We start from the raw sequence: 11,736 nt of genomic DNA on the forward strand, positions 1-11,736 counted from the left end.
AGCGCTTCAATAGAACAACAGGCACATTCCCGCCCACAACGATTTAGTGACCAAAATTCTCAATCCACAAATCCAAACCTTTTTAAGACATGCTCTGCAGACTGTAACTGTTGTACGATCAAAAGGAGATTTTCCCCTACCAGTACCTTCTCTTCTACATTTCCCGGTAACACAGTTGAACTAAACGTTTTCCAAATAGCTAACGAGGCTAGAAAAATGAAGCACTGTAAAGTTATTTAATACTTAGACAACTTCAAGAGGTCCTAGTTTTTTTCTTCCCCCCATGAGCGCCTAAAGGCAAATCTTATCAACCAGTTATGTCAAAAGGGTCCAGTCTCATTCATCCCAGGAAAGAAGTCTGGGGATGGGGATGGGAGGAAGGGCCTTCCACAGCTTTGGGTAAAATTTTTTTAGGTAAGAAAACCCTCTCAGCAGTTCCCGGGTACCAAAGCCTTCCCAGTGCCAGTTTTGGGATGCACCACATTAGACCCAAAAGAAAATGGCACCAGGGATGCTGAAGAGATGACTGCGCATTTTCCGCTTACCCAGCAAAGGGGATGGAAGAGAGTCAAACTGAATGATGTGGAGTAACTGTATTGACTACTTCCCTTTCATTCATTTAATTGTATTTATTGAGCGCTTACTGTGTGCAGAGCACTGTACTAAGCGCTTTCAGAAATATCCCACAAACGAATCAATTGCCTGAACTTCAAGATGGAAAAAATTGGACAAGATGGGATCCGTCTTTTGAATCGGTCGGCTCCCGGACTAAGTTTTACGGTCTCTGAACTATTTTTCATTCCAGAAAATGTCCCACAAATTTCTGCATTTATTATGTAAGCTTAATTATGGAGAACTTGGTTTTTAGTTCATAAAAAGGTGAGAACTACCTGTCCTGAGGGATAGGCCCTGTCCCTCGAGTCACACAATCCCCTGGCCTTCCCAGGCCTTTTGTCTGTTATATTGCTGTGTTGGACTCTCCCAAGTGCTTAGTACAGGGTCTTGCCCACAGTAAGCACTCAGTAAATATGACTGATTGATAGATAGCTGTAATTCATTCATTTGTATTTGCTGAGCACTCACTCTGTGCGGTGCACTGTACTAAGCGCTTGGGAGAGTACAAGAATACAGATTTTATTAAACATGGGGTTGTCTCTCCCATCAGGCTACAAGCTCCTGAAAGTCAGTGTTTTTGTTTTATTCTTCTGGATGATTTCACACAATAGGCAATGTCTACTATCTAGATGTCTACTACATGTCTACTACAGGGGCCAGATTTCCATATTCTTTCTCTGCCATCCTGCACATTTTGGGCATTCTGATAAAAGGACGCATACCCCTTAAACGTTGCTTCAGATAATGACGCTCAACAGCCGCAAGTTTTTAACAGCATTTAGAGGAAAAAGAGCAAAGTTTTTTTTTTTTTTACCTTGATTCTCCACTGCTGTTTCTGCCACTTTCTTCATCGCTGTGCCCATTCATTGTAGATAGTCAAAGTTTAAAAATATAAATATAAATCCTCCCCAAGTTTAAAAGCCGGATAGAGTTCAGTCCAGTCTATTCCGCGTCGCACGGTGAAAATTTACGGGTGGCTTTGTTCCGATGTCCACGGGCTGCCCGGGGCTCCTTTTCAATCTGCCCAGGGAACATAAAGCGATATCAATTCCAAATATTTGACAGCAATCACACAAACCAGTCAGGGCCTAAAACACATCAGACCGTGGACCGATCTTATCGGCACGATGGGTGGATGCATTTAAAATAATAATAATAACGGCATTTATTAAGCGCTTACTATGTGTAAAGCACTGTTCTAAGTGCTAGGGAGGTTACAAGGTGATCAGGTTGTCCCACGGGGAGCTCACGGTCTTAATCCCCATTTTACAGATGAGGGAACTGAGGCGCAGAGAAGTGAAGTGACTTGCCCAAAGTCACACAGCTGACAATTGGTGGAGCCTTGATGTGAACCTGTGACCTCTGACTCCAAAGCCCGTGCTCTTTCCACTGAGCCACGTATTTACTGAACGCTTACCAGGCGCAAAGCCCTGTGCTAAAGCGCTTGGGGCAGTACAATCGGCTATCCAGCGCTTAGAACAGTGCTTTGCACATAGTAAGCACTTAACAAATACCATCATTATTATTACCTTTCCTGACCCCAAGTGCCAGGAAGCATGGCCTAGTGACATACCCCCCCTTCCTCTCCTCCTCCTCCCCATCCCCCCGCCTTACCTCCTTCCCCTCCCCACAGCACCTGTACAGATGTTTGTACGTATTTATTACTCTATTTTATTTGTACGTATTTATTCTATTCTATTTTATTTTGTTAATATGTTTCGTTCTCTGTCTCCCCCTTCTAGACTGTGAGCCCACTGTTGGGTAGGGACCGTCTTTCTATGTTGCCAACTTGTACTTCCCCAGCACTTAGTACAGTGCTCTGCACACAGTAAGCGCTCAATACATATGAATGAATGAATGAATGAATGAATGACAAGGGCCCGGGCTTGGGAATCAGAGTCCCGGCTCCGCCGCCTGTGGGCTGTGTGACCTTGGGCGAGTCACTTCGCTTCTAAGGGCCAGGGTTCCCTCATCCGTAAAAGATGGGGATTGAGACGGGGAGCCCCGTGTGGGACGGGGACCGTGAACAACCTGACTGCCTCGTACCTACGGTACTCGGGACCTAGTAAACGCTTTAACAAATACCCTCGTGATTACCACCGTTATTATTCTCGCCATCCACCAAAATGTGGCCGGTTCCAAACCTGTCTCGGTGCCAACGTCCAACAAGGGGCGGGGTGCTACTGTGTCACTCATTCATTCAATCCGTATTTATTGAGCGCTTACTGTGTACAGAGGACTGTACTAAGCGCTTGGGAACATATAGAGACGGTCCCTACCCAACAGCAGGCTCCTGGCGGTGGGAGGGTCCCAGGGGGTCCCAGAGGGCCCCAAGAAGCCCATTTTTCTTGTCCAAAAGGCACAGAGGAGCGGGATCCCTGGAAGGCCTGGGCGGCGTTGTGACGGCCCTCCATCCCTCCCTCGCCCTCCTCCTCCGGTCCAGTCCGGTCCCCTGTCCCCTCTCGGGGACAAACAAAGGCCGGCTTCCGAGCCGTGGGACCCCAAGCCCCCTCCTCCCCACCCCCCATGTGATCGCTCGCCCCGTGGAGGAAGAGAGGAGGAGGAGGAGGAGGAGGAGAAAAGGAAAAAACAAGAAAAAAGGAAAGAGAAGAAAGAGGAGGCCCCAGCGCAGCTCGGTCCTCAACAGAGGAGCCTTTCTTTCTGAAGGGGTCCGGGGCCGCCAAATGGCTGGGTGGAGGACACACACACACACACACGCACACACAGACACTGTCACAGACACACACACACACACCCCGAGAGGAGGTGCAGCCGCCCCGCGTCCCCCCGCACTTTCCTTTCCTTTCCCGCGGTCGGCGGTCAGTCAGTCGGTGGGTTGGTCAGCCCGTCGGTCCCTCGTTGCCCAGGCCGCCCCCCTCCCCTCACCCACGTTTTGGGAAGTTGCCAACTTGTACTTCCCAAGCGCTTAGTAAAGTGCTCTGCACACAGTAAGCGCTCAATAAATACGATTGATTGGGGGATGGGACAGGACCCTCCCAACCCTCCCCCCCGAAATACACCAACCCTCCCCACCCCCTTCTTCTAGACTGGGAGCCCGCTGTTGGGTAGGGACCGTCTCTGTTGCCAACTTGGACTTCCCAAGCGCTTAGTACAGTGCTCAGGAAGCACTCAATAAATACAATTGAATGAATGTGCGTCTGTCTTCCCCTCCCCCCACCTGCAGGGCCCGGCCTGCCCTGCCCACCCTCCTGCCCTGCCCTCATTCATTCATCCAGTCGTATTTATTGGGTGCTTCCTTTCATTTCATTCAATCGTATTTATTGAGCGCTTACTGTGTGCAGAGCATTGTACCTAGCGCTTGGGAAGTACAAGTTGACAACATATAGAGACGGTCCCTACCCAACAGTGGGCTCACAGTCTAGAAGGGGGGAGACAGAGAACAAAACAAAACATATTAACAGAATAAAATAAATAGAATAAATATGTACAATTAAAAATAGAGTAACAAATACGTACAAGCATATATACAGGATATACATGTATACTGCTTCCTGTGTGCAGAGCACTGTGCTAAGCGCTTGGGAAGTACAAACCGGCAACGGATGGAGACGGTCCCCACCCCACAACAGGCTCACTCACAGTCACTCATTCACTCATCCAGTCGTATTTATTGAGCGCTTCCTGTGTGCCACGCACTAAGTGCGGGGGAGGTTATAAGGTGATCAGGTTGTCCCACATGGGGCTCACAGTCTTCATCCCCATTTTCCAGATGAGGGAACTGAGGCCCAGGGAAGTGAAGTGACTTGCCCAAAGTCCCACCGCTGACAAGTAGCAGGGTTGGGATTTGAACCCATGACCACTGACTCCCAAGTCCGGGCTCTTGCCACTGAGCCACGCTGTACTTTCCAAGCGCTTTGCAAATAGTAAACGCTTAACAAATGCCATCATTATTATTATTACAAATTGGCAACAGACACAGCCGATCCCTAACCCCACAACGGACTCACTCATGAATGAATGACTATTCATTCATCCAGTCGTACTTAATGAGCGCTTCCTGTGTGCAGAGCACTGCGCTACGCGCTTGGGAAGTACAAGTCAGCAACAGATAGAGACCGTCCCTACCCAACAGTGGGCTCACAGTCTAGAAGGGGGAGGCGGACAACAAAACAAAACATATTAACAAAATAAAATAAATAGAATATGTACAAGTGAATTAAATAACTAGAGTAAAATAGAGTACTAAATACATACAAACATATATACATATATCCAGGTGCTGTGGATCTGTGGGGAGGGGAAGGAGGCAAGGCGGGGGGATGGGGCGGGGGAGAGGAAGGACGAGGCTCATTCATTCATTCAATCGTATTTATTGAGCGCTTACTGTGTGCGGAGCACTGTGCTAAGCGCTTGGGAAGTCCAAGTTGGCAACATCTAGAGACGGTCCCTACCCAACAGCGGGCTCACAGTCTAGAAGGCGGAGGTGGACAACAGCACAAAACATACTAACCAAGTAAAATAAAGAGAATAAATACGTACAGGCAAAATAAATAAACAGCGCTCAATAAAGACGACAATGAATGAATGAATGTTGCCGACTTGGACTCCCTAGGCGCTTAGTCGAGTGCTCTGCACCACAGGAACTGCTCCAGAAAGACGACTGAATGAATGAATGAATGAGTGTAATGAGCGCTAAGCACTTGGGAAGTCCAAGTCGGCAACGTCTAGAGACGGTCCCGAACCCAACAAGGAAAATAAATCGATAAATAACGCTCACTAAAGACGACTGAATGAATGAATGAATGAATGTTGCCGACTTGGACTCCCCAGGCGCTCAGTCCAGCACTCTGCACCACGGGAAGCGCTCAATAAAGACAACTGAATGAATGAGTGAATAAATGAGTGTAATGAGCGCTTCCTGCGTAAGCGGCACTGCGCTAAGCGCTTGGGAAGTCCAAGTCGGCAACATCTAGAGATGGTCCCGAACCCAACAGCGGGCTCACAGTCTAGAAGGGGAAGGCGGACCACGGAACAAAACATATTAACTAAGTAAAATAAACAGAATAAATATGTACAAGCGAAATAAATCAATACATAGCACTCAATAAAGACGATTGAATGAATTAATATGTTGCCAATTTGTACTTCCCAAGCGCTTAGTACAGTGCTCTGCATACAACACAAACAGTAAGCGCTCAGTAAATACAACTGAATGAATGTTGCCAACTCGGACTCCCCAGGCGCTTAGTCGAGTGCTCTGCACCGCGGGAGATGCTCACTAAAGATGACTGAATGACTGAGTGTAATGAGCGCTTCCTGTGTGCGCAGCACTGTGCTAAGTGCTTGGGAAGTCCAAGTCGTTAACATCTAGATATGGTCCCGAACCCAACAAGCAAAACGAATCAATAAATAGCGCTCACTAAAGACTACAATGAATGAATAAATGTTGCCGACTTGGACTCCCCAGGCGCTTAGTAGAGTGCTCTGCACCTCAGGAAGTGCTCAATACGACTAAATGAATGAATGAATGAATGTTGCTGACTTGGACTCCCCAGGCGCTTAGTAGAGTGCTCTGCACCTCAGGAAGTGCTCAATAAATACGACTAAATGAATATTGCAGACTTGGGCTACCCAAGCGCTCAGTCCAGGGCTCTGCATGCAGGAAGTGCTCAATAAATACGATTGAATGGATGAATGAATGAATGCAATGAGTGCTTCCTGTGTGCGCGGCACTGCGCTAAGCGCTGGGGAAGTCCAAGTCGGCAACATCTAGAGACGGTCCCGAACCCAACAAGCAAAATGAATCAATACATAGCGCTCACTAAAGACGAATGAATGAATCAATGTTGCTGACTTGGACTCCCCGAGCGCTGAGTCGGGTGCTCTGCACCACGGGAAGCGCTCAATAGGCTATTGAATGAATAAATGAATGTAATGAGCGCTTCCTGTGTGCGCGGCACTGCGCTAAGCACTTGGGAAGTCCAAGTCGGCAACATCTACAGACGGTCCCGAACCCAACAAGCACAATAAGTCAATACTTAGCGCTCACTAAAGACGACTGAATGAATGAACGAATGAATGAATGTTGTCGACTTGGACTCCCCAGGCGCTTAGTCCAGTGCTCTGCACCACGGGAGGCGCTCACTAAAGAGGACTGAATGAATGAATGAATGTTGCCGACTTGGACTCCCCAAGCGCTTAGTCCAGTGCTCTGCACCATGGGAGGTGCTCACGAAAGACGACTGAATGAATGAATGAATGAATGTTGCCGACTTGGGCTCCCCAGGCGCTTAGTCGAGTGTTCTGCACCACAGGAAGCTCTCCATAAATACGATTAAATGAATGAATGTTGCCGACTTGGACTCCCCAAGCGCTTAGTCCAGCGCTCTGCACCACGGGAGGTGCTCACTAAAGACGACTGAACGAATGAGGGAATAAATCAGTGTAATGAGCGCTTCCTGTGTGCGCGGCACTGCGCTGAGCGCTTGGGAAGTCCAAGTCGGCAGCATCTAGAGACGGTCCCGAACCCAACAAGCAAAATAAATCAATACCATAGCGCGCATAAAGATGACTGACTGAATGAATGTTGCCGACTTGGACTCCCCAAGCGCTTAGTCCAGTGCTCTGCACCATGGGAGGTGCTCACTAAAGACGACTGGATAAATCAATGTAATGAGTGCTTCCTGTGTGCGCGGCACTGTGCTAAGCGCTTGGGAAGTCCAAGTCGGCATCATCTAGAGACGGCCCCGAACCCAACAGCGGGCTCACAGTCTAGAAAGGGGAGGCGGACAACAGAACAAAACACGTTAACCAAGTAAAATAAAGAGAATAAGTACGTACATACAGGCAAAATAAATAAATAAATAGCACTCACTAAAGACTGAATGAATGAATGAATGCTGCCGACTTGGGCTCCCCAGGCGCTTAGTCCAGTGCTCTGCACCACAGGAAGAGCTCCATAGACGATTGAATCAATGAGCGAATGAGTGAGTGTAATGAGCGCTTCCTGTGTGCGCAGCACTGCGCTGAGCGCTTGGGAAGTCCAAGTCGGCAACATCTAAAGCCGGCCCCGAACCCAACAAGCAAAATAAGTCAATACACGGAGGTGCTCACTAAAGACGATTGAATGAATGAATGAATGTTGCCGACTTGGGCTCCCCAGGCGCTTAGTCCAGTGCTCTGCACCACGGGAGGCGCTCACTAAGGAGGACTGAACGAATGAATGTTGCCTACTTGGACTCCCCAAGCGCTTAGTCCAGTGCTCTGTACCATGGGAGGCGCTCATGAAAGACGACTGAATGAATGAATGAATGTTGCCGACTTGGACTCCCCAGGCGCTTAGTCCAGTGCTCTGCACCACAGGAAGCGCTCAATACGATTGAATGGATGAATGAATGTTGACAAACTTGGACTCCCCAGGCGCTTAGTCGAGTGCTCTGCACCACAGGACGCTCAATAAATACGATTAAATGAATGAATTAATGTTGCCGACGGACTCCCCAGGCGCTTAGTTCAGTGCTCTGCACCACGGGAAGCACTCAATAAAGACGATTAAATGAACGAATGAATGAATGAATGTTGCCGACTTGGACTCCCCAGGCGCTTAGTCCAGTGCTCTGCACCACAGGAGGCGCTCACTAAAGATGACTGAATGAATGAGTGTAATGAGCGCTTCCTGTGTGCGCGGCACTGCTCTGAGTGCCTGGGAAGTCCAAGTCGGCAACATCTAGAGCCGGCCCAGGACCCAACAAGCAAAATAAACCAATAAATGGCGCGCACTAAAGACGATTGAATGAATGAATGGTTGCCGACTTGGACTCCCCGGGCGCTTAGTCCAATGCTCTGCACCACAGGAAGCGCTCAATAAATACGATTAAACGAATGAATGAATGACCGTTGCCGACTTGGACTCCCCGGGCGCTTAGTCGAGTGCTCTGCACATAGTAAGCGCTCAATAAATACGACTGATGACGACTTGGGCTCCCCAGGCGCTTAGTCCGGTACTCTGCACCACAGGAAGCGCTCAATAAATACGATTAAATGAATGAATGAATGAATGTTGCCGACTTGGACTCCCCGGGCGCTTAGTCGAGTGCTCAGCACCACGGGAAGCGCTCAATAAATACGATTAAATGAATGAATGAATGTCGCCGTCTTGGACTCCCCGGGCGCTTAGTCCAGTGCTCTGCACATAGTAAGTGCTCAATAAATACGACTGATGATGACTTGGACTCCCCGGGCGCTTAGTCCAGTGCCCTGTACCACGGGAAGCGCTCAATAAATACGATTAAATAAATGAACGTTGCCGACTTGGGATCCCCAGGCTTAGTCCAGTGCTCTGCACCACAGGAAGCGCTCAATAAATACGATTAAATGAATGAATGAATGAATGTTGCCGACTTGGACTCCCCGGGCGCTTAGTCGAGTGCTCTGCACCACAGGAAGTGCTCAATAAATACGATTAAATGAATGAATGAATGAATGCTGCCGACTTAGACTCCCCAAGCGCTTGGTCGAGTGCTCTGCACCACGGGAAGCGCTCAATAAATATGACTGATGATGACTTGGACTCCCCGGGCGCTTAGTCCAGTGCTCTGCGCCACAGGAAGCGCTCAATAAATACGATTTAATGAATGAATGAACGTTGCCGACTTGGGCTCCCCGGGTGCCTAGTCCAGTGCTCTGCACCACGGGAGGCGCTCAATAAATACGATTAAATGAATGAATGACTGAATGTTGCCGACTTGGACTCCCCGGGCGCTTAGTCGAGTGCTCTGCACCACGGGAAGCGCTCAATAAATGGGATTGATGATGACTTGGACTCCCCGGGCGCTTAGTCCAGTGCTCTGCACCACAGGAAGCGCTCAATAAAGACGATTTAATGAATGAATGAACGAACGTTGCCGACTTGGGCTCCCCGGGCGCTTAGTCCAGTGCTCTGCACCACGGGAGGCGCTCAATAAATACGATTAAATGAATGAATGACCGTTGCCGACTTGGACTCCCCAAGCGCTTGGTCGAGTGCTCTGCACATAGTAAGCGCTCAATAAATACGATTGATGATGACTTGGACTCCCCGGGCGCTTAGTCCAGTGCTCTGCGCCACAGGAAGCGCTCAATAAATACGATTAAATGAATGAATGACCGTTGCCGACTTGGACTCCCCGGGCGCTTAGTCCAGTGCTCTGCACCACGGGAAGCGCTCAATAAATACGATTAAATGAATGAATGACTGAATGTTGCCGACTTGGACTCCCCGGGCGCTTAGTCGAGTGCTCTGCACATAGTAAGCGCTCAATAAATACGACTGATGATGACTTGGACTCCCCGGGCGCTTAGTCCAGTGCTCAGCACCACAGGAAGCGCTCAATAAAGACGATTAAATGAATGAATGACCGTTGCCGACTTGGACTCCCCGGGCGCCTAGTCCAGTGCTCTGCACCACAGGAAGCGCTCAATAAATACGATTAAATGAATGAATGAACGTTGCCGACTTGGGCTCCCCGGGCGCTTAGTCCAGTGCTCTGCACATAGTAAGCGCTCAATAAATACGACTGATGATGACTTGGACTCCCCGGGCGCTTAGTCCAGTGCTCAGCACCACGGGAAGCGCTCAATAAATACGATTAAATGAATGAATGAACGTTGCCGACTTGGGCTCCCCGGGCGCTTAGTCGAGTGCTCTGCACCACGGGAGGCGCTCAATAAATACGATTGATGATGACTTGGACTCCCCGGGCGCTTAGTCCAGTGCTCTGCACCACGGGAAGCGCTCAATAAATACGACTGATGATGACTTGGACTCCCCGGGCGCTTAGTCCAGTGCTCAGCACCACAGGAAGCGCTCAATAAATACGATTAAATGAATGAATGAACGTTGCCGACTTGGACTCCCCGGGCGCTTAGTCGAGTGCTCAGCACCACGGGAAGCGCTCAATAAATACGATTAAATGAATGAATGAATGTCGCCGTCTTGGACTCCCCGGGCGCTTAGTCCAGTGCTCTGCACATAGTAATTGCCCAATAAATACGACTGATGATGACTTGGACTCCCCGGGCGCTTAGCCCAGTGCTCTGCACCACGGGAAGCGCTCAATAAAGACGATTAAATGAATGAATGAATGAATGAACGTGGCCGACTTGGACTCCCCGGGCGCTTAGCCCAGTGCTCTGCACCACGGGAGGCGCTCCCTAAGGACGACTGAACGAATGAATGACTGACTGAATGAGAGTGTAATGGACGCTTCCTGTGCGCGCAGCACTGCGCTGAGCGCTTGGGGCGTCTAAACAGGCGCTAGGGGGGGCCGCCCGGCCCCCCCAAGTCGCCTTGTTGGGCCGCTGGGGGGCTCCAGGTGGGGCCGACTTGGACGTCCCGAGCGCTCAGTACAGTGCACACTACACGTAGTGAGCGCTCGATAGACACGATTGAAGGAATGAAGGGGGTCCCCCATGTAGGAGGGAGGGGGCGGCCAAAACAGCGGCCCGAACGGACGGCGGCGCAGGCGCTCTCTGACCTGAGGACGATGGCTGCGACGACGACGACGACGACGCCGCCTCCCCTCAGCTCATCCCGGCGGGGGCCCAACGGCCCCGGGCCTCAGCGCCCCCACAACGCCGCCGCCGCCGCCGCCATGACGCCCGCGCGCGCCGGCGTCCTCGCGCCCGCCGCCGGCCTCAGCGCATGCGCGCGGGGGGCGGGCCCACCCGCGGGGAGGGCGCGCGCGCGAGCCCGGGCGGGAAACGGCAGCTCCGGGCGGCGCGGAGGGCCCTAGCGGGGCTGCGGAGCAGGCGCACGACCGTCGGCTGAGGCCGCTCCGGCCGCCGGCGGTTTGTGCGCAGGCGCGGGGCCGTCCGGACGGGGCTGCGCAGGCCGCCGGCGGCTGGTGCGCAGGCGCGGAGTGGTAGCCCCGGGGGCGCCCGGGCCGCTTGTGCGCAGGCGCGGTGCCGTGGGAGGGGGCCGCGCAGGCCGCCGGCGCCTCGTGCGCAGGCGTGGAGTTGTAGCACGGGGGCGCTCCGGCCGCCGGCGGTTTCTGCGCAGGCGCGGTGCCGTCCGGAAGGGGCTGCGCAGGCGCGGAGTTGTACCACGGGGGCGCGCGGGCCGCTTGTGCGCAGGCGCGGAGTTATAGCACGGGGGCCGCTCGGGCCGCTTATGCGCAGGCG

At 51.3% G+C, this 11,736-nt stretch overlaps 1 protein-coding gene across 2 annotated transcripts in view; it reads right to left on the reverse strand.

Annotated features, from left to right (window-relative positions):
* The window catches only part of CHD1 (chromodomain helicase DNA binding protein 1), an 81,633-nt gene extending 70,451 nt beyond the window's left edge, over nt 1-11,182 (reverse strand). For both annotated transcript variants that reach the window (XM_038765478.1, XM_038765479.1), the window contains exons 1-2: nt 11,091-11,182; nt 1,430-1,635 (exon numbers count right to left, since the gene is read on the reverse strand). In XM_038765478.1, coding sequence (XP_038621406.1) covers nt 1,430-1,482 — 53 coding nt within the window. In that variant the 5' untranslated portion in view covers nt 1,483-1,635; nt 11,091-11,182. The remainder of the gene's footprint in view (nt 1-1,429; nt 1,636-11,090) is intronic.
* Between the last annotated feature and the right edge of the window lie 554 nt (nt 11,183-11,736).

The sequence above is a fragment of the Tachyglossus aculeatus genome, chromosome 23 (assembly GCF_015852505.1).
Source record: "Tachyglossus aculeatus isolate mTacAcu1 chromosome 23, mTacAcu1.pri, whole genome shotgun sequence".
Classification (NCBI taxonomy): Eukaryota; Metazoa; Chordata; class Mammalia; order Monotremata; family Tachyglossidae; genus Tachyglossus; species Tachyglossus aculeatus.